General features: G+C 58.7%; 9 protein-coding genes across 9 annotated transcripts; 3 read left to right on the top strand and 6 right to left on the bottom strand.

Moving 5' to 3' along the window:
* Positions 1–1,022: 1,022 nt before the first annotated feature.
* On the bottom strand, positions 1,023–2,513 carry VTJ04DRAFT_5625 (uncharacterized protein; the record flags this gene model as incomplete). The annotated part of the gene is made up of 2 exons (XM_069363760.1): positions 1,023–2,394; positions 2,461–2,513. The coding sequence occupies 2 exons, from the start codon at positions 2,511–2,513 to the stop codon at positions 1,023–1,025; spliced, it is 1,425 nt and encodes a 474-aa protein (XP_069220574.1).
* An 814-nt stretch (positions 2,514–3,327) lies between these two features.
* Positions 3,328–5,844, bottom strand: VTJ04DRAFT_5626 (uncharacterized protein; the record flags this gene model as incomplete). The annotated part of the gene is made up of 1 exon (XM_069363761.1): positions 3,328–5,844. The coding sequence occupies one exon, from the start codon at positions 5,842–5,844 to the stop codon at positions 3,328–3,330; it is 2,517 nt and encodes an 838-aa protein (XP_069220575.1).
* Positions 5,845–7,913: 2,069 nt separating this feature from the next.
* VTJ04DRAFT_5627 (uncharacterized protein) lies at positions 7,914–10,373 on the top strand (the record flags this gene model as incomplete). Its single annotated transcript, XM_069363762.1, has 3 exons — positions 7,914–8,058; positions 8,133–8,540; positions 8,599–10,373. The coding sequence occupies 3 exons, from the start codon at positions 7,914–7,916 to the stop codon at positions 10,371–10,373; spliced, it is 2,328 nt and encodes a 775-aa protein (XP_069220576.1).
* A 393-nt stretch (positions 10,374–10,766) lies between these two features.
* On the bottom strand, positions 10,767–13,839 carry VTJ04DRAFT_5628 (uncharacterized protein; the record flags this gene model as incomplete). Its single annotated transcript, XM_069363763.1, has 3 exons — positions 10,767–10,916; positions 10,985–13,493; positions 13,565–13,839. 3 exons carry the CDS (start codon positions 13,837–13,839, stop codon positions 10,767–10,769), a joined length of 2,934 nt encoding a protein of 977 aa, XP_069220577.1.
* A 375-nt stretch (positions 13,840–14,214) lies between these two features.
* On the bottom strand, positions 14,215–15,795 carry VTJ04DRAFT_5629 (uncharacterized protein; the record flags this gene model as incomplete). The annotated part of the gene is made up of 2 exons (XM_069363764.1): positions 14,215–15,640; positions 15,710–15,795. 2 exons carry the CDS (start codon positions 15,793–15,795, stop codon positions 14,215–14,217), a joined length of 1,512 nt encoding a protein of 503 aa, XP_069220578.1.
* Positions 15,796–16,112: 317 nt separating this feature from the next.
* On the top strand, positions 16,113–17,153 carry VTJ04DRAFT_5630 (uncharacterized protein; the record flags this gene model as incomplete). Its single annotated transcript, XM_069363766.1, has 1 exon — positions 16,113–17,153. One exon carries the CDS (start codon positions 16,113–16,115, stop codon positions 17,151–17,153), a length of 1,041 nt encoding a protein of 346 aa, XP_069220579.1.
* Positions 17,154–17,413: 260 nt separating this feature from the next.
* Positions 17,414–19,277, bottom strand: VTJ04DRAFT_5631 (uncharacterized protein; the record flags this gene model as incomplete). Its single annotated transcript, XM_069363767.1, has 3 exons — positions 17,414–17,524; positions 17,583–17,838; positions 17,929–19,277. The coding sequence occupies 3 exons, from the start codon at positions 19,275–19,277 to the stop codon at positions 17,414–17,416; spliced, it is 1,716 nt and encodes a 571-aa protein (XP_069220580.1).
* A 911-nt stretch (positions 19,278–20,188) lies between these two features.
* Positions 20,189–20,838, top strand: VTJ04DRAFT_5632 (uncharacterized protein; the record flags this gene model as incomplete). Its single annotated transcript, XM_069363768.1, has 3 exons — positions 20,189–20,333; positions 20,399–20,718; positions 20,794–20,838. The coding sequence occupies 3 exons, from the start codon at positions 20,189–20,191 to the stop codon at positions 20,836–20,838; spliced, it is 510 nt and encodes a 169-aa protein (XP_069220581.1).
* Positions 20,839–20,921: 83 nt separating this feature from the next.
* VTJ04DRAFT_5633 (uncharacterized protein) lies at positions 20,922–21,475 on the bottom strand (the record flags this gene model as incomplete). Its single annotated transcript, XM_069363769.1, has 3 exons — positions 20,922–21,153; positions 21,250–21,322; positions 21,418–21,475. The coding sequence occupies 3 exons, from the start codon at positions 21,473–21,475 to the stop codon at positions 20,922–20,924; spliced, it is 363 nt and encodes a 120-aa protein (XP_069220582.1).
* Positions 21,476–21,540: the final 65 nt, after the last annotated feature.

Below are 21,540 nucleotides of genomic sequence, written 5' to 3' on the forward strand. Positions count from 1 at the left end.
AACCATCAATCGATCCAGGGCTTCGACAACTAGGTTTCGGCGCAGGACGGCTTCAAGGGCCGTATCCACGGGAGATTTCATACGTATGGTGTACCATATTATACCTCCGGCACCTCATCTCTCCACCTGTTAGGACCTACCTATGTAGGGACTACCGACCATCCTTTCCGCCTTATCTCCACGTCAATTAATAACCACGACCCTGAACCGCCGGTACCGTGCCGCTGGAGCTGGCGGTGTCCATGCGGCGATGACGTTTCGCGTGTGGTTCCGTTCGTCCTTGTGTTGGGGGCCGTTTTGTTAGTTTGGTTCTGGCACCACCTCTCGTATATGAAAACTACCAGATGCCTTCTCGGCAGCGTCCCCGAAGCTGTGGACAAACTTTGAGGGTGGCGTGCAGGTCAATTAAGACAAAGCCGGGAAGGGGACTCTCGATGTGCAGCAATCTCGGGCCTTTTCCCCCCCTCAAACAGCCAAAGCTTTGACTTTCATGACCAACCCGCGATGGATAGCTGAACGCACGTCGGCGGCAAAGCAGATGCTCTCACGCAGGATTCGGGTTTCAGGTTGCAACTTGTCAACTATGCTTGCCATTTGACGACCTTCGATCATTTATCTAGGCTTCCATCAAAATCGGAGATGGGTAAACATGAAGCCTGATCACGCTGTCACTATCACTGCCGCTGTCACTGCCGCTGCTGTGCTCGGCATTATGTCAACACCTTGTAGCCGACTCGGCATACACCACGGATGTCACTGGACCTGTCCATACGCCCAACGCTTCGTAGAAAGCAAGTCTGCCGTCAACGAGCATGAGATCAAGCATTGGCTCAAAAATGGTATTATATTCAACCCAACCGACGTTTAAAAAACACCGGTACTCACCGAACAACTGCTACCTCCGTTGTCCCAAGCACAAAAATCCATTTCTCCGGCTCGCTCACGTATGCACTATGTCCATAAAAACCATATATTAGCATCAACCCGACAAAACGGAAGAAACAAACACAAACACCTCATCATCACGCAGCCTCTCGGCCGGGACGCTCCTCCTTCAGGGACAGCCTACTCATCAACTCCTCAGCTTCGCTCAGCTGCTGCTTCTCGCCGGCATCTTTCTCCCCCTCTCTCTTCTCCGCAGCCGGCACCGGAGCCGTACCCGGCACCTCCCCCGCGAGCGCCAACTTCCTCTGCACCTCCTCCTCCCTCTTCCTCTCCTCCTCCTGCTCCCTCCTCTTCTTCTCCTCCGCCACCATGGCCTCCAACTCCTCATCAATCTCCCCCTCATCCACCACCACCGTGCCAGCCGACTCCGCCAAGATGGACGCCACCTCATCCACGGCCGCCATCTGCTCGCGCAAGTTCTCCACCACCTTCTCCACCCTCTCCACGCCGCCCGTGCGCGCGTGCAGGCTCTCGAGCGCGGCCGCCGACTGCTCCATGGCGCGCGCGAGGCGCGCATTGTCGCACGCGTGCTCCAGGCTGGCAGCGACCTCTTCGAGCTGGTTCGCGGCGGCCAGGCGGCGGGCGAGGGTCGCTTCGGCGAGCTTGCGTGAGCGGAGCGCCGCGAGCGCGGCGGTGCGGTTCTGCTTGCGCGCGGCCTGCGCGGCCTGCTCGGTCAGCTGGGCGATGCGGTCGGTCAGGAGGGAGGCTTGGTGGGTCAGGTTGGCGAGGAGCTCTTTGATCTGCGCCATGGAGGAGTCTTCGAGTGTGATCTCGGGGGGTTCTTCCTCGGCGGTGGGTTCGGGGGATTTGATGCGGATGGTGGAGCCGTCGTAAGCAATGGCGCCCTTGTCGCGGGCGAGGAAGCGGAGGAGGACCTCGGCGTCCGTGTCGGACAGCTGCTTGCCCTCGACCAAGAGGTTGTTGAACGTGCGGAGGAAGTGGGCTTTGGTGAAGGCGCGCTCGAAGCGAGTGCCAGCGCCCGTGGCTTCTTTGGAGCGCTCGGAAAACGTCCGGCCTGCCTCCTCGACATTCGCCAACACGACAAAGTCTCCTGGAGGCAGGGTATCCCTCTTCAAATAATCGGCCACGCCGAGCTGCTTCATGGTCCACGAGGCGAGGTTCCATACGGACCATGACCGGTGGTAAACGCTCTGTTTCGCATCGAGGAACTCACGCAGGGGAATCAAGTCCTTGGCCGCCAAAGCTTCTTGGATCACGGCCCCCAAGGCCAATGGCTGGCCGTGCTGTCTGTACTCGAGCGCCCGCACCAGTTGCTCGCCCGAGTGAAGGACAAACAGGCTCGGGGCCTGGCCTTTCGCGGCGGGAGCAAGGCCCGAGGACACGATTCGTGCCAGGGCCTTGCGCCACGCTGACATGTAGAGTTCATATCGATCTGGATTTTCCGTGCGTTGCTTGTGAAACTCGGAATAGAGGCCGGGGATTAGATTCCTGGACGTGTCAGCGAGGTAAGGTAGGCTCGTCATATTCGAGCCAGGCGCCGGGCTAGCTACTCACTTGCGGAATGCGGGCTCGTTTTCTACGAGGTACTCGGCAAGTGATTGCGGCATGGCAGTGGGTGGATGGTCTGTTGGGTAAGGTTACAGTGGGACGGAAGGTCTGGTGTCGGGAGTGCCCGCCGCGGCTGCGGCCCGAATCAAGACCCAACAGAGTGGGTGGATGGTGGCAGGCGGGAAGTCGGTAAACAAACGTGTCGCTCGGCTAGGATGGTCGTTGAAAAGGAGGACTGACGAGAAAAAACAAATTTCGTATTGTTTTTATAGAAACTTCGTTTGATTTGGATCAGTGGATTGAAGCAGGCAGCAACGACCACCCCGGCAGCACCGACGCCGTCGTTGTCGGAGATGTTTGGATGTCAACAGAACGTGGCGACCGATCACATGAATGGACCTTCTGTTGTTTTTGGCAGGGAACAATGACGTCCAGGCAACAAGGGGCCTTATCTTATCTGCTCCGTCGCTAGATCATTCTTGGCATCGGGATGTGGGGCATAGCTTGGCCTCTTGTTGGACCCACCCCGGCCCGTCTTGGCCCCGGACCGGTCCCGGTTCCTCCGGTCGGTCGGCGGCTCAAACACCGGCGGCTCAACTCATCGCCAAGATGCCTCGCTGAATTACCTGCGGGCTGGAGCTGTGATGAGACAGCGAGCAGGCATTGAACCAGGGTCCACTAGGTATTATTCACTTCGGCCATCAACCCCAACTAAGTCCTCTGTACCTAAGTATCCCGACTCCCTAATAACGCCAACCAACCCATGCAAGTCGACCCGACCCTCCTTGGACCGGTCTATAGTACCTCAGGTAGGTAGATATCTCGTCAATACAAATGCATGTTTCCCCTTCTCCTCCAGCAGTCTGGTTCCACTCAACCAAACCCATCATCCTTGACGACACTCCCCTCTCCCTTCTTCGGCCCTCCCGCATTCTGCAAATCACTCAACGGCGCCGTTTCTATCCCCGCGCCGCCACCTCCAACCGGCCCTATCAAACTCGCCCGACGCGACCTCTTCCCACCCAGCGTCTCGCTCACCTCATCCACCTCGCCCTCTCCCAGAACCTGTAACTGCTGCTGCTCTCCCTGCCCGTCCATCACCCCAAGGAACGCCGACCCCTGCCCGGACACTCCCGGTTCCGGCCCAAGCCCGGCCTTGATACAATCATGCAGATGCGCCAGGAAATCACTCGCCGCGCCAAAGCTCTGCACGCCGCATTCCCCGGGTAGGAGGGCGTACATGCGCCTTGCGGCGGCCAGACACCGCTGCGCCTGGACGTGTTTTCCTTGGACGACCCACGACTCGGCGGCGAGCACGCTCCACAGGGCCGACTTGCGGCGGCGGCTGCCCCAGGCAAACGACCCGGCGCCGAGTTTGGATGCGTAGCACACCGCGAGGCGCTCGCGCAGCAGGGACTCGCCGACGGGGCCCGTCATGCGGGACTCGAGCATGCGCACGCCCCAGCGGACGGCCTCGTCGATCCCCTGCCCTCCGCGCAGCCGCAGCAGCTCGAGCGCGAGCAGCGTGCACCGCACGGCGCCGTACAGCGACTCGCAGCGCGTGTGGTACGAGTAGACGGCCTGCTCGAGCATCTGGGTGATGGTCTCGAGCCGCGTCTTGGACGACATGCTCTGCGGCATGATGAGCAGGGAGAGGGCGCACATCTCGTTGGCTGCCGCGTGGTAGCGCCAGGCGCGGTCGTTTTGGAAGTCGGTCCGCAGCAGGTCGTACGTCGACATGGCCAGCTTCCAGTCGCGCAGCATGAAGGCGTAGTCGGCCAGCCGCCGCATGATGGCCTCGGGGCTGTCGGCGCGGTAGAACCCAGCAGCGTCGTAATTGCTGGACGATCCCGAACCTCCCGAGCCGCCGCCGCCCGCAGACCCGCTGCGGCTGGAGCTGCCGAATGCGGTCCAGCGCTTCGACAAGCTCATAAAACGGCCGCTGATGCCGCGGCGGCGAGAGGCGACCTGGTCGTTCCACACCGACACGTTGCGCTCCATGGTGGGCACCACCGACTGGGCAACCATCTCGCGCACAAAGGTGCGGATGGCGGTGGCGTCCGACTCGAAGATGTAGCGCGTCGGGTCCTCGAAATCGTCGCCGCGGGCGTCGCTGGCTTCGATATCAGCCAACTCCTCGGCGGCGGTCATCCAGTCGCTCCTGGGAAGCGGAATGCTGTCGTCGTCTGTTTCGGCACTTTGGGTGCTGCGCAGGCGCAGCAGATGACAGTGCAGACCAAAGTGGCGCTTCATCTGGTCGAATAACGCCATCGACTTGGTAATATCGCCGTTTTCTTCGTCATGCACTAACACGTAATAGCGCAGGTAATCGCTATCAACCCACGGTGGCAGGCCGCGGCCGCCGTCCCTCGTCGTCTCGCGGTAAAGGCGTTGAAGGGCATCAATGGGCGCGGGGTTGCGCGAGCTGATAGCCATGACGCAGGCCACGGGGTGGGCGAAGGACTCGTGAGGCGACAGTGGAATTCCCGACAAAAGCCTCCGTAGGTACAGGGCGTAGTAAGGAGACGTCTCCTGCTCATCCTCAAATCCTCCCCGGGTTGGTGTTGTAGACGGCGACGGCGGGGCGCCGGCGTAGGCCTCTTCAGCGAACCTCAGGTGCCGCTCGACGACCGCTTCTACCTGGGCCAACATCTTTTCGCTTGCCAAACCTTGCCGTCCGATCACCGTCGATGCCCTCTGGCCGTTGAGCGCGGATGCTTCGGGATCCTCGACGCCATCGCCGAACCGTACAAACCGCACCGCGAAGCTGTCCCACGAACGGGCAGACCCGTTGCTGTCGCGCACAACCACGCGGCCGTGCACGCGCTCGCCGAAAGGCCGTAGAAGCTCCCAAAGCCCACCAGCAAACCCTTTGTCACGAGCCAAGCCATCAGCATCCTCCGACGCATGCACCGCGATATGCGGCACAAAGCTGCGCAGCAGCAGACCGAGGGGGTCGTTCGGGTTCTCAGCAGCGGGGGTGTCGACCAGGGATTGCGCCTTAGCGGAAGAGCCGCCGGCAAGGCTTCCAAATACCGAGCCTGCCAGCGGCAGGGTTGTTGACGACATCATGGATGGTGATGATGGTGCGGGGGAGCGGGCGGTCGAACTGGAGAGTGTGCTTGGGGCGGGAGAGGCGGAACGCGAAGCCGGCGGGGTGAGGGTTGAGCGGAAGAGAGAGGCGGCGGCAGCGGAGGGAGTTGTTCGGCGCCCGCGGATGGGCACGGTGAACGTGGCGGCATGGGGGAGCGAGGCTTCGGATTGTGTGAGGGGATGGGCGTCGGATGGGAGAGATTGGCGGGTTTTAGGGAGCCTTAGGGCGGAGGCGGCGGGGGGAAGTGGTTGGACGGCCGGGTTTCTCGTGAGGTGGGCATCGTCGGGAGGCTGCATGGGATCGCGTGAAGCTGAGATAGGAGCAGGTTGGGAGTATGGCGTTTGCTTTCGAACGTGTCAGTCTGACGTCGACGTTGCCAGAAACCGGATGGTTCCGTCGGCCAAAGGTCTCACAATGGGGTGGGAGGAATGGACAATGTCGTGGTGAGGGTTTGACAGCCTGTTTGAAAGGTCGGCTTGGATAAGGCTATAGAATCTCGGGAAATGGTAAATTCGTGTTTCTGAGTTCGCTGGAGCGTCAAGAAGTTGAGTCCGGTTGACGACAGTTCCATTCCAAGTTCACGTTGTTTGTCCAGTCCAGAGCTCAACTGGTCCCCGCAGGCCACGGAGATGGGACCCTCACCCCAGCAGCCAGGACCCTGACGGCGGAGCCCCGCATTGGACCAATCAGAGGCAATTACTTGCCGTAAGGTGGGGCTCGCATCAGTGGGGTTCTCTTGTCTTTTTGGTGCTTGGCGATGAAGTTCGTCTTGCAACTTCAATTCTCCCTCAAGTCGAACATCCAAGCTTCAGAGCTCCAAGTAGTACCTACACAGATAGAGTAAATGCAAGCCGGCATTGTACAACATGGACACCGGATTCCTTTTTATTGCTCAGTTATACTTGTATACTTGTCCCGCCAGATGTTGTGTTTCTTTTCTCAATAAACCTCAGACTTCCCTGATTACGTCAACAACAAACCAAACCTACCTCACAAAATCCCGGAAAAATGCTGGTCCTTTTCCCTGTCCCGTTCATCGTTTCTATACGAGCCACGGATACAATGACCAACCTTGGAGCTCGAGCATCTCGAGACGACAAACAACTTAGAGGAGACCCTATATTCAAGACACGCTAGCAGTCCCCGGTTGACAGGCACATGCTGCTCCAACATTGCCCGGGCTCGACAAATCTCAACCTGCAGTTCAGCTTGACCATCGGCCAGTTGAACGCCGTCAATTTTCCTATACTCGGGTTCAGGCCTTTCTTGGCCCTCATTATCCAGCCCGGCTGAATACCACTTCTCCTAGACCCGGGTCAAACCACATGGTGGGAGCTTGGATCGAACATCTCTCAGCTGAACCATGAAGTTTGGAACCGCTGCATGCCATTCCCGGCCGGGACCTCTTCCATGTTCGTTCACGACTCTTCGTACCTGGCCCACACCACACCAATGCTGTGCCAGGAACACTCTGATCGACCTGAGACTTTCCTTGGACTCGGCCATGTTTCTAAGGACCTGCGCATACACGTCCAGCACGGCCTAGCGGCTCGCTGGCTTCTTTCTCTCGACAAACTCAAAACAATGTCAACCACAGCAATGAAACCGCGAGGATAATGTAAAGCCCACACACCCGTCGCCTATCCCGCTCAAGACGGGATCTGCAGCCAAGCTTCGGTTATCCGTCCCGCGCCCTCCATGCCAGGAACCCTCCCGCTGGTGTTGATTGACCACGCCTAAAATATCCATCACCATCATCTACTACTAGTATTCCGTCGCTAGGGTCCTGCAGCTTGCGCGCAGATTCCAAGAGACCTCCATGCCGTCCGCCCGTCCTGCAACCCCGTCCTGGTGGTTTGCGACGTTGAGCTACCAACTATATCCAGACGCTTGGGCTGGCTTTTGTTCCTGGGACATGCGATGACATGTCGAACTTGACCCTGAGAGTGGCGTTACCTGGAATCCCGCGGATTTATCCTCACTTCATCCGCGCCATTGATTGCTCTTCGCTGCACACTTGCTTCGCATGCGTAAGCTCTATACCGAAAAACCCACTTGGACGTCTCACCCGTCTTTTCCGCTGCCGTCAATTCCTCTCCCACACCTACCAGCCTCGTAAATGAGCTCAGCCCGGTAGCGGCTGGCTTGTAGGGTCAGCGGGAAATGCACCCTCAATATATGCGAATTATACACGATGGGGTGACTGTCCACTTACGTGCCGTTCGTCTCCCGCAATGATCCCCTCTCCTGGGACGGGAAATGCTCGGTCATATGTTAGGTACTTATATCCAGCCATTGACCCGGGGAAGTCTTCTCTCGCGGCTGCATGTGCCTGGCCTCGACGTAAACATACACTATCGCAGCCATGTTGCTCCATCCTCGTCTTGTCGCTGGCCTGGCTGCACTATGGGCTGCCGGGGGAGCTAACGCCGCTTGCTCATCCAACCTCCTGGTAGATGATTTTACTCGATGGACGACTGGCCTTAACAACCTCGACTGGCAGAACGGAGGTGAGTACCTATATTTGTAGCCAGCCTTCCAGCCATCTCCATCCAGCGAGCTCGCAGACTGACTGCTTCCCCAGATGATGGGTCCATGAACGCCATTGCCGCTTCGGCCGGCCGTGTTGTCTTCATCCCCAAGAGCGCCAATTCTTATTTCTACGAATCTTTTGAGTGCATCCTGGCTGCGACCGAGGGCTATGCCAGCGTCCAGTTCACGGTCGAGGGGCCGGCAGGGGGCTCGTTCGTCCTCGAAGCACAGACTACCTCGAGCTGCGCAGCAGACCGTTCAACATACAAGAGCTCGTGGTACTATGTCGACGGTTTGACGGGCCAGCGACAGACAATAACCCTGCCCCTGAGCGGATTCAGCGATGATCCCAACACGAACGCCCTTGTGGGCTTGGTTTGGGGTTCTTTCTCGCAGGCGGGGGTGCAATGGTCTGTTGGCAACATCACGCTGGTTTGCAGCAACCCTGCCCCGACCACAGGTGAGAGAGCTTGATGTTGTACTCGGAGACCCAGTCCATTGGAAACTGACAGTAATAGCGGCCCCGACGACATCGACAGTCAGACAATCCACCACAGCCCCGATTACCACTGGCACTGGCAGCCCGTCTTCGTGCCCGCATCGGCTGATTGATGACTGGGAGTCCCAGTCCCGCCTCACCTTCCTGGGGTACAACGCCATGGGCCAAGCGTCTGGAGACGATGGAACCATGACTTCGGTGGTGGTCAGGGACAACCGCCTGAACCTGACTCCGCGGAACGCAAACTCGCACTTTTGGAGCCAGTTCGGCTGCCTCGATGCTCGTACGTACGGGGGCATCTCGTTCCGCGTTCGGGCCGCGCGGGGGACGACCTTTTCCATCACGCTGGGCTACGTGAACTCGTGCGGTGCCAGCACCGTCCAGACGGTCACGCGCACGACGACGCAGCTGGGGTGGACCTTCGACGGCACCGAGCGTCTGTACTCGTTCCCCTTGTCCGCCTTCGCCGGCCTCGACACCTCCAAGCTGGCCATGATCTATTTTTCCGGCTTCAACGGGGGCGTGGCGTTTGGGCCCATGGCCTTCTACTGCGGTTCGACGGCGTCCGAGTACAACCTGCCTCAGGCCCCGATCCCAAGCCCCGTTACGCGGTCAACATCGGCCGTCAACGTGCCAGCCCCGACCCAGGCGCTCGTCATCGACACTTTCTCCAACCAGGCAAGAAACAACCTGGGCGCGTGGCACGGGTCTGACGACGACGCCGCCATGGGGATCACCTTTGGCAACAACGCCATGACCATCCAAACCAACGACTCGGATCTGTCGTGGTACACGCAGCTGCAGGGCGGCTGCGCCGACATCCGCTCCTACGCCGGCGCCTACCTGCACATCGCCTTCACCGGCAGCAACAAGTTCAGCGTCGCCCTGCAGCAGCACAACGCCCTCTGCGACGAAACCATCAAGCCCTTCCCGGAAACCTGGGACTCACTCGAGGCTGCGCGCTACCTCGCCACGCCCAATGACATCTACATGCCCCTCAACCACTTCCACATCAACTTCACCCGCGCCATCGGCTTCGCACTCAAGGGTTTCTACACCCCGAACCCGACGACCATCACCAAAATCGAAATCGTCCCCTCCCCGCCGGCAGGCTACCGCCCGCCCACCAAACTCGCCTCGGGGAAACTCGTCTTCGCCTGCACCCGCCCCAACTCGATCGCCTTCGCCATCGACGACGGCGCCCCGCACTTCACCCGCCGCGTCATGGACATCATCAACCAGGCCAACATCAACGTCACCTTCTTCACCGTCGGCTTACCGCTGCTCGACTCCAGCAACGGCCTCGCCGCCGCGTACCGCGAGATGGCGGCGCGCGGCCACCAGATCGCGCTGCACTCGTACACGCACCCGAAGATGGAAGGCCTGCCGGACATCTCGGACATCGACTGGGAGTACTCCAACTCCATCGGCGCGGTGCGGCAGGTGTTCGGCGCGAGCGGCGTGTCGAGCTACTTCCGCCCGCCGTTCGGGACGGAGGGGGCGCGCATGCGCCAGCGGCTGGCGGCGAACTTGGGGGACCCGGAGCCGTACATTGTGAACTGGAGCATCGATGTGGAGGATTGGTTGTGGGCGATGAGCGACACGCCGTATAAGCAGCTGGATGCGTTCAAGCGGGATTTGGAGAAGGGCGGGAATCTGGTGGTGATGCATTATTTGTATGAGTCGACGGTGGAGTTGTTGCCCGAGTTTATCAGGTTGGCGAAGGCGACGGGGAAGAGGTTGATGAGGGTGGATCAGTGCTTGGAGGATCCTAGGGCGCCGCCGTTAACGTAGAGGAGAAGGTAGTGGTGGTGACTGGTGAAGGATTGAAAAGTAAGGTAGTTTTTTGGCTGTGGAGGGTGTCATTTGTATGAATAGTCGAAAAGGGGAGGGCACTGAGGAGGGAGCTGAGCATCATTCATCTCTGGATACACCCACCATCCGATGCTTATTTCACCCAGACTCATAATAACCACATGGACCATCATGAAGGGATACAAAACGTGATCTGTGAATATCTAGTAATCCCAACCGACCCAAGACCACCCGTCTGCAACGCCAGGCGCCTCTGTTCTCTGTCATCTTGTGCAGGTATAATTCTCTTCCGGTCCGCTAATACCCGTACACTCACTCATTCACCAAGACTCATACTCATCATTACCCGTACCCGTTCAAAACCTTCTTCACTCACACCTCCTCCACAGCACAGTTGGGGTGCAGGACGTAGACAATCCTGCCCGGTTGCTGAGCTTGCGCTGCCGCTGAACTGCCCTCTCCAGCGCCGGCGTTGTCATCGTCCGCGATACCCTCGCCGCGGATCGCCATCAGAATATTGTCCTGCAAAATCAGTTAGCATCGATGTATCATCACCAGAGACCCAGAGAAAAGAACAGGAGAGAACAAACCTTCACCATCTTCTTCAACACCTTCTTCGCCAGGGCCATCTCAGCGCGATATTCCTCCTCGCTCGACAGCTCTGCCTCCTTCTGCTCCAAATACCACTGCACGAGCGCATCTCCTTCAACACCCTCCCCGCTGCCCGAGGCCTCGTCCTCGGCCACGCGCGTGACCAGCATGTTGACGATGGACATGTACTTGTCGTACGAAATAGTCTGCTTCTGCGCCTGGTGCGAGGGGGCCACCGACGCGGACGTCTGACGGCGAGCCGCACCCTCGCCGTCCTCCATTTGGGCATCGCCATCCCCATCAGCAGCAGGGACACCGGAGGCCGCGTCCGCCGCGCGACGGAAGGTTTCGCCGTCCTCCATCGGCTTATCCTCCAAGACACCCTCCTCCTCGTCATCCACCTCGACATCGTCGTGCTCCACGGAAATAATACTCTGCCGCAGCAGGTGGTACGCCTCGTCGACGAACTCGGGGGTGATATCCTCGACGCAATTCGCCTTGGCAATCGCCTCGGACAAGCGAATCATACTCTCCAACTGACGCACCGTGATACGGTAGCTGTTCCTGCCCGCGCCACCCTGCGCATCATCCGCGCGGAGGTCCTTGTACCGCTGCACCAACACCTCTTTCGCCTCCTCGGTGAACTCTGGGCGGAAGGTGCGCGCGAAGCGGATGTACCGCTGCAGCTGCTCCGTCGAAAACTCGGGTTGCACTGCCTCGTCGCGCTTCTGGTGGATGCCGACAATGTGCTCGGCGAGGTGGCGGTCGACGGTTTCGTTGCACTCGTCGAGGATGACGAAGAAGAGATCAAAACGCGACATGATGGGCGCGCTCATGTTGATATTGGCGCGCAGGGTGGTCTTGCGGTTGTAGCGCCCGCCGACGGGGTTGGCGGCGGCGAGGATGGAGGTGCGCGCGTTGAGGGTGGCTTGGATGCCGGCTTTCGCGATGGAGATAGTTTGCTGCTCCATGGCCTCGTGGATGGCCACCTGGTCGGCCACGTCCATCTTGTCAAACTCGTCGATGCAGCAGATGCCGTTGTCCGCGAGCATCAGCGCGCCCGCCTCGATGGTGAACTCGCCGGTCTCTTCGTCCTTGACCACGGCGGCCGTCAGACCGGCGGCGGACGACGCCTTGCCCGAGGTGTAGACGGCGCGCGGGGCAAAGTTGCACACGTACTTGAGGAATTGAGACTTGGACGTGGACGGGTCGCCGACGATGCAGATGTTGATGTCGCCGCGCAGCTGCATGCCCTCGGGGGTTGTCTTGGTGACGCCACCCAGCAGTTGCAGCAGGATGCCCTTTTTGACGATCTCGTGGCCGTACACCATGGGCGCCAGCGACTGCACGAGCCGGCCGTAGATGCGGTCGCTGTGCACCATGGCTCTCAGGTCCGCAATCTCGGCGTCCGTGTACGACGCGAGCACGGCGTCCTGCAGCTCGCGCACCGTCTCGGCCGTCTCGAGCTTGTTGGCCGCGCCGGCCAGGGCGCCGACGACGTCGACCACCTCGGCGTCGCTCGACGCACCGAGCGACGACGTGTCGGAGCTGACCATGCACGCCAAAAACGCCAAGCGGTACGTCAGGTCGCGCACGCCCAGCGCCTTGAGACCGCTGACGCCGCTCCCGCCGGCCTCGTTGGCGGCGCCGCGGTCGTCGCGCACGGCGACGCGCTTCAGGCCCGGCAGGCCGAGCTGGCTGACGTCGGGCACGACGATCAGGGCGCCGGTGAAAATGCACTTCTCGCCAGCCTTGGCGCGGTCGACCATCTCGCCGCGCAGGATGACGTCCATGGTGCGCGGCATGCTTCCCGTGGGGATCTCGTTGCTGTTCTCCTGGACGCGCACCTTTTGCCAGTCGACAAAGGTGCTTTGGCGGATGTCGAGGCGCCAGGCGGTGCGGTTGAGGCAGGTGGCGTTGGGACACTGGGTCGGCTCCGTGTAGCGGAACGTCTGCTCGACGTCGGGCACGACGCTGCGGCAGGCTTCGCACACAAAGGTGGCCAGGGCCAGCTCGGGACGCACCTCGGAGGTGCGGGTCACGGTGCCGCTGATGGACAGCAGCTGGCCGATGTTGCGGGCGCGCAGGGATCGGATGCGGGACACCAGCGGCAGGTGGTAGAAGGCGATAGAGAAGAGCTTGTCGGTCTGCTGATTGGCGGTCTTGCTGGAGAGGTCGGATTGGCTTGCCGACCCGAGGGTGCTGCCCCCGGAGGTGCTGCGGTTTGTCGACGAAGCTGTGGGCTGGCGGTGCTCGCGGAAGTACTGCGGCTCGTACTTTGCGATCATGTTGTGGAGAGCGGCGGTGAGGAAGGGGAGGAAGCGGTAGTAGGACTCCATGATGCCGGAAGCCAGGGCGCCATTGTTCCAGCTCTCAAGGTGTCGGTAGTCGACGTAGAAGGTCGACAGGCCGTAGGTTCGCATGCCGTGGATTTGGGCGACATAGTAGCGGTCCGTGGTGACGGCGCTGGATGTCGGCTGTCCGGATGACTTGGGGGTCTCGACAAACCTGCGGGCAAGTTAGACGAGCGCTGTAAATCGACCGGCTGGTATCAATCCGAGATGGAGATGGGTACGGACCCCTCAATGAACTGCTCAAACGACTCCTGGATGATGAGGCCAATCTTGTCCTCGACGCGGGGAATATTGGCGGGATCGGTCGGTCTTGTGCGGGTCGGCACCTGATCGTCGGCGAATCCCTCGCCCTCGCCGTCGCTCAGACCGGCATTACTCTCTGAAGGGGGTGCAGCAGGTCGGCTGCCCGACGACCCGGGGAGACGAGCAGCGCGGGGAGTCCTCGAGGGACCATCCGAGGTCAGGAACCCAGCATCGCTGGAGGCTCGTGGTGTTGCCATGATTGATTATTTGGAGGTGTGTCGGGGAGAGTGGTGGTGGTGGTTGTGGTTGTTGGGCAACAACAGGAGGTGGTGAGGGGGGCTGCAGGCTGTTGCAGGCGGTGATGGATTGAGGGGCCATAAAACGCGAGAAAACGCGGAGCCAACAATGGAGACGCGCCAGACGCGTGGAGAGTGGGGCCCAGCTAAATTACTCTGATTTGTGCATAACCTCGTTATCGAGGTAACCACCTATGTCCAACCACCAACGCCGCCAATGATCCCAATATCACGCCGCACTTCGTCCTGCCAAGGGATATCTACTACTAGTATACACAGGTTGGTAATCTAGATAAACCACCAAACTACCGGTACTCCTCCCTCAGGTCTGCACAACTACCACGCCCACGTCCTGCTCGACGCCGTAAACACAGGAGGCTTCCACTGGATCTTGGACGGATCAATGACATGCTTCTGCTTAGCCCGCGACTTTTCCCGCTGCTGCTTGAGCTTCTCCGGTATCACAATCTTGTGCTCGCCCTTGTGGTACACCTGCATCTTGAGCGCTTGCAATGTGTGTTCGACATCCTGAGTCGTCATCGCCAATTTCGTCGCAATGCCTTCGATGGTGCACTTCTCGCCCGTTTCGCTGTACGTCTCCAGCAGGTCAATGATGTTTTCTGCCCAGTACTGTCGGTAGCTCAGCAACCCCAAGTCGGACAAGGGCTTCTCGGGCGACCCCAGCTTGCCCTCAATCTTGGACAGCTCGTACGAGAACTGGATCAGCAGCCGCCCGTATCCTTTCCGCTGGTATTGTGGCAGTGTCAGGATACACGCGACGTTGTACCCGTCCGCGCTCTCTTTTTCCTTGGAGAAGTAGCCAATAATGTGCCACCCTTTTTCATCACGCTGCGTCATGACGTAAAAGAGGAAAGGGTCGACATCGTAGTACAGGGTCTTGTGGTCCAGGAACATTTTGGACAGCAGGCACAGATTGCGACACCAGGTCCGTTGCCGCCGCCCGTCGATCTCGAAGAAGGATACGCGGTCGTCCCGGTAGATCTCGTTTCCGGGCGGATGTTGCAGCGTGCACTTCATGCGATGGCGCGTGAACGACTTGAGCTCGCCATAGTAGCTCAGGCAGAACTCGCAGATGTAGATGCAGTCTTCTTGGCTGAATTGCTCTGGGTACGGCGAAAAGTACCAGGGGAACAGCACGTACCGCCCGAACTCAACCTTGGATATGTTTCGGATTCGCGAGATCTCGGCCGGATTTTGCGTCATGGACCCCGACGTGCGCAGTTTCTCGATCTCTTGCTCGCGGCTGAATCCCTGTTGCTGCTTCTCTTTCTCCTTTTTCGCCACGCCCGCCGGCGTCTCGTCCTCGTCCAGTTCCATCTCATCTGGTCCAACGCCTGGCGTCGCGCCAACCTCGAGGCTCGCGGTCACCTTGTCGTCGCCATTTGCAGCCACCTTGTTGTTTTGCGAGTCAACAAACTCTGTCCATGGATGCGGTGTTTGTCCTTCCGACACAACGGATTGTTCCCTCTTGCCAACCTTCTTCTGCGCCTTCTTTGACGGCTGTGACTTTTTGGATGTCGATTTCTTGTTCTTTGGGTCCTTAAGCTTATCCTTCTCCGGGTTGGGCCATTCGACATCCTGCTCAAAGTCGATGCGCGACACGGGAACCCATTCGTCCAGGCGCTTGTTGAAGTTGTCAAAGTTGCAGTAGAATTGGCGGCCGCTCTTGGTCTCCTTGATGCTCAGGATCTCGGCGCGACGGTATTGTCCATCTTTCAAGACGAGGGCGATGCATCCTACTCTGCGCAAGTCAGCGAACGAAGCGTGTGACGGGATCATGACAGACAGCGCGCTGAGGGGTCTGACCTACTTGAGCGTGTCCGGCGTCGCCTTGCCCTTCAACTTCGGCTCTCCATTGCCTACTTCGGCTTCTCCTGCCGCACCGTTATGGCCCATGATGGAAGTTGATGGCGCGTCGGAATTATTTGATGGATGGCGAGTCGAGTGTGATGAAGTTGTCGATGGTTTGTTGCATTTGGAGGGGCACTGCAGCTCAAGAAATCGGCAGCAGAACCTTGATGGCTGGACCCACCAAGACCCACCAACGAACACCCACCGAACCCGCCAGGGGAGGGGATGCAACAGCAGATCCTGGAATCTTCGCGACCATCACATGGATGAATTCTCATTTTTTAAGCTTGAAATGTTCACTCATCCTCAATTCCAATCTCATCACCACACCACCATGAGACCAAGCATGCTTGACATCAGCCATGATTGAGCTCTCATCCAACTGGAAAAAGCTGCAAGCCAAAATCAAGGCCGAATCGACGAGGCCTGCAGCAAAACGAAAGGCCGACGACGCCGTCGACCAGAAACAAACCGGCGAGGCCCCAAGAAAGAAACCAAAACACCACGACAAACCTCAGAGTTCAGGAAAACCAGAAACCCCTTCCAAACCAGCCAAGAAGTCCAATTCGACATCAGATACGAAGACCAACGACTCCACCAAGACAAAACCAAAATCTCCCATGGGCAACGCCCAGTCCTCCAAAATCGACACCGTCCACCCAACTCGTGGCGTCGCCCCCTCCCTCGCCGTCTGGGCAGCCGACAACGACATCTCCCCCGAGTCCATTGCCGAGGCGTACGGTCTCGGGTTGCGGGACAACGCTCTACTCACAGCCGACGGTCCTGCCCGTCCCAACGAGGGGCTTGCCCCGGGTGTCAAGGTCGGCAAGTACGTCGCCATCGACTGCGAGATGGTGGGCGTCGGGGAGGGTGGCCACGAGGACGCCCTGGCGCGGGTGAGCGTCGTCGATTTCCACGGCCGGCAGGTCTACGACTCGTACGTGCGGCCGCGCGAGCGCGTGGTCGACTGGCGCACGCACGTCAGCGGCGTCGGCCCGAAGCACATGGCCAAGGCGCGGCCGTTTGACGAGGTGCGTGCGCAGGTGGCCGAGCTGCTCAAGGGCGCGATCGTTGTTGGTCATGATGTCAAGCATGACCTGCGCGTTCTCGAGATCGACCACCCCCACCGCATGATTCGCGACACGGCCAAGTTTTCGGGATTTCGCAAGTACGGGCACGGGCCTAAGCCTGCGCTGCGGGTGCTTGCTAAGGAGATTCTGGGGATTGAGATCCAGACGGGCGCGCACTCGAGCATTGAGGATGCGCGCGTTGCGATGCTGCTGTTTCGAAAGCACAAGCCGGCGTTCGACTTGGAGCATGCCAACAGGTATCCGGACGAGAAGCCGAAGCAGAAGTCGAAGCCGCCAAGTAAGGGCGGTAAGGGGAAGAAGAAACGATGCTGATGCGGTTATGATACCCTAGTTTTCTTCTTGATGTATGTATTACAGTTCATCACTTCGCCGTTTACACGATGTGTTGACATGCACAATTTTCATGTTGTCGTTCCCAGCTGGTGGGCCATTTACCCTGAGTGTCCTACCTGCCTTGCTGCCTCTTCTTCCCAGGTCATCTCTTCCTGTTCCTCTCCCAACTTCAAGTTTTTCCCTCTCCCTTTATGTCCTGTCATCTGCTCTCATCCCCAATTGTGCCCTTTCCAATCCATCTAAAGCGGGATGCCCTCCATCATCTCCATGGTTCCCTCCCGCGCCACCGTGATGATCACATCGCCCAGGGTCTTGGTCATGAATCCCGCTTCACAATATGAAAAGTAGTACTAATATGCCACAAAGTTAGCCGCCTTGTGACCACCTCTCTCCCAGCTAGCCACTTACCTCCCACTTCCTCCTGAACACCTCAATGTCCTCGGGCGTCATGTCGGGATGCTCTTTCAGCAGCGCCGGGCGAATCCCGTCGTCAAACCTGGCCAGGAACCGCTCCCTCCACAGCCGCAAAGCTCGGGCATAGTGTCCACCGATGTTCTCGACGCTCTCCACGACCAGAGTTCCCTTCGACGCCGTCATGATGTGGTTCAGCAGCTCCGTCACGCTGGGGATGTACCCACCCGGGAAGATGTAGTGATTGATGAAGCTGCCGATCAGTCAGTCAGCTCACATACCTCCCCTATCCCCTTCACCCAACAGCAACAGCAACAGCAACAAACAGGGGGAAACCACTTACTCCTCTCTCGCCGTATACTCCCTCTGCCTCCCCTCAGGCATGGTAATGCACTGCACCACCACAATCCCACCCTCCCTCTTCACCCACCCATCTACCCTTGCAAAAACCTCACGCAAAAACTCCCTCCCCACCGCCTCCACCATCTCCACCGACACCACCTTATCAAACCCGCCCGCCGGCTTTTCCTTCGCCATCCTCATGATCCCCTCATCCCGATAGTCCGCGCAAACAACCTCAACCCGATCCGCCAACCCCGCACGCGCGATCCGTTCCCTTGCCGCGTCCGCCTGCGCGCGGGATAGGGTGACAGTGGTGATCCGGCATCCAGGGACGGTGCGCGCGGCGGCGATGGCGAAGGAGCCCCACCCCGTGCCGATTTCGAGGAGGTGGTCGGTGGGTTGGAGATGGAGGGAGGTGATCAGGTGGTGGAGTTTGCGGTGTTGCGCGGTGGTGAGGGGTTCTTCAGCGTCGCCGCCGAGAGGGGGTTGGTGAGGGGTGGTGTTGGGGAAGGCGTTGAAGTGCCTTATGGTGCTTTGGAAGGCAGTGGTGGCGGTGTCGGGTTGTGGAAAGGTATTGCTGGGAATCCCGGTGGGAATCCGGACCTGCCTCATGGCTGGGGAGGGGATGGCGGCGGTGGCGGCTCGGTTGGAAGAGGCAGAGTTGAGAATGGTGTTGATGCCGGTGTTGCCGTTGGCGCGGTGGTGCCGTTCTTTGGAAGAGGCCGCTTTCTCCCAGATGGGACAAGAGTAGGTCATGTCGGAGGAGAGAAAGGCCGCAAACATGTCGTTGCTGAGGTCATAGTGCGCCGCGATATTCCGGGCGGCGCCCGAGGGCGTGTTGCGCGCGGATCGGCGGACCAGGACGGCGTGCGCGAGGCGGGTGGTCAGACTCCACAGGCAAGCAACCAGGAAATTGACGACGGCGGCGGCGGCGGTTTGAAGTCGTCCTCCCCACCGACCGGCTGTTGTTATTGCTTTCGTGCCGAGTTTCGTCCGGTTGGCGATGAAAAACCGGAAAAAGGCAGTCAGATCGGAGCAAGTCACTTCTCCGTGGAGGTAGGACTGGGCAAAGCCCATGTCCTCGAGGAGGAGGATGCGCAGGTAGAAGAGCGGAGAGTGGACCTCGAGGGTTGTCGATGGGTTGGGGTTCTGGACGGTTGGCTGGCCGAAGGTGTAGCATTTCCCCTCGGACTTGTCGATGACGTTGAGACAACCGGCATCGGCGGTGCGCAGCAGAGAGAGGACGAGCGGTTTGGCGATGTTGATTGCGACAAGTCGGGCTGCCAGGGTCAGCATGCCGGCCGTCCTGGTGATGAACCAGGCAGGGAGACAGATGTTGAGGGGGGTCATTGTGGTTTGGTGGACTCGAGTCGAAGTCAAGTGGATGATGGGGAATCAATATGAGGGGATCCCTCTGGATCAGAGAGGTAGGATGTGTGCCATGAGGTTTGTCGGGTTGATGCGGAGGAGAGGGATGAGCGCTAAGAAGGGGTTTACAGCGATGAGACTGGCGGAGGAAGTGTGGTCGACATGTAGTCGACAGCGATGTAGTAAAAAGGCAGCGGGGGAAGGAGGAAAAGAAGAAGGGAGAAGGTAAAGAAGCAAGCTCTCGCTTTTGTACATGAGATTGTTGAAGGTTAAAGTGGCATTCATCTGGAGTCGTTGGTCATGGTAAGGTTTTCCTCATGATTAGGTTCTCCGTCTCATGCGAGAGCTCTATTCCGCAGCCTTTGATCTTGATGGCTTGATGTGATACTCAGATCAAAGACATCAGTGATGGGTATCACAGGTTACTTTGTGGTAACGGTCTTTCAACCTGTCTGGACAGGGTTTGAACATGAGTTGCTCAATGTTGTGGTGAAATCAGGGGTATATTATCCATCTGCCAGCTCCTTGGGACGGATTGTTGTAGAGCTTGTCGTCAATACTCAGAAAAGGAACTCATTTAAGCCTTGACTACAGGAAAACAAGCTTTTTGTTTATCTACCAACATGCCGACATTGATTCGGCTCAATGAGTTCAGCTGAAGTTGGCCATCATGTGTGTTGTTGATGGCTCACGGAGGAGGTCAAGGGATGCTGGTTGTCATGGTCGGGGTTAGGGTTCGATGTTGAGGAGGTGAGTCTGGGCCTGTCGCGTTTCCACTTTAACTTCTGACGCGTCCACCGCGTCTTCAAGAAGCATAGTGTCGACCTCACCATCGACCACTTGAACTTAATCATCACTTTTCTCCATCACAATACATCTATCCAATACCCAAAATGGCTCCATCAACACTCCGTTTTGAAGAGCCCACCTCCCAAGACAACCCCCCCAAAACCACACCACACCTTCTCCCTTGCCGCGTCCACCACAACGGCCCCGTCGAGCCGGTCCAGTCTTTCTGGGATCCCAAGCCCTCTCCAGGTATGTTTTTTCCTCTCTTTCTCATCCAACTTTACTCAGCTTAGCACTGACATCCCTCGAAATAGAAGACGCTGCTGCCTCCACCGCCTATTTCCGCGGCCGCAAGCTCTGCGGCAAGACCGTCAAGCTGCCGGACGGCTACCGCGGGGTCGTGGCCGTGCCAACCTCATCAGACAATTCTCAGACAGTGGAGGTGATCGATCTCGAAGCGGCCGACGCAGACGGAGGCATGCCGGCCGCGCAGAGCTCGTTGGTGGTCCAGGCCGAGTTTGACGAGATGGTGCTCTGGGGCCATGATGTCGCGGTAGACGCGGTGGACGGGGAGGCGGGAGCGAGTGATCCGTATATGCGGGCTGTGGGGGAGTGGGTGGCGGTTGCGGAGAGGGTGAGTTTAATTCTGGTGTTGCCCTCATATTTGGGTGCAGAGTCAATCTGGGCAGGCGTTGCTGACCTTTGACAGATACATTCATATTCGGCACCTGATGTGACATCTGCGGGGAAATGATCATGAGATAGAGTGGGTTTTGAACATTGGAATTGTATTATTCGGCTGTTAACCTGAGGTTGTCACCATGGCCATTGGCATCACTAGTTCCCTTTCGCCGCCGTCTCCCTGCTCGAACGAAACTTTGGATACTTCCCCCTTTCCTTTCCCCCAAAGTAATGATAGTCCAGGTACCGATAGGCCTGGTTGGCCTGGGCTGCGACGTTGACGAAATGAGTGGTGGCGACCCAGGTGTTCCTCGGCACTATGGTAAATGCAAACAGCCCCCGGTGTAGGGAGAACCCGAGGAGGGCGGCTGTCATCGGGCCCGATATCCTGCGCTCTTCTAGTCAGCAAAATACATTTCTGTGCCCTTGAGGCCGTTGGAAGAATAGCAGCTTGTTCTGGGCATGAAATTAGTAGGTACCGTACAGCTCGGGGCTCTTGCGCGCGTCAATGACGGCGGCAAAGGCAAACATCAGGTTGCACGACGGGATCCAGAAAGCTAGCAATGTGTAAGTCAGATCTCCAGTTAGCATATTGCGAAGAAAATGCGAATGGTGTGTTATGGAGGATGATGGAGAGGAACTCAGCACCTACCCCAGGGGTAACCATCCATCCACGGAGCCAAAACCCTGATCCAGGGTCTCGTCGCCATTGATGCGAGCGGGGAGATAACGGACGCGCTCGTTGACGGTAATTGTAGTTGTATCTGTACGATGT

The sequence above is a fragment of the Mycothermus thermophilus genome (assembly GCF_041956435.1).
Source record: "Mycothermus thermophilus strain CBS 625.91 unplaced genomic scaffold VTJ04scaffold_3, whole genome shotgun sequence".
Taxonomy (NCBI): Eukaryota; Fungi; Ascomycota; class Sordariomycetes; order Sordariales; family Chaetomiaceae; genus Mycothermus; species Mycothermus thermophilus.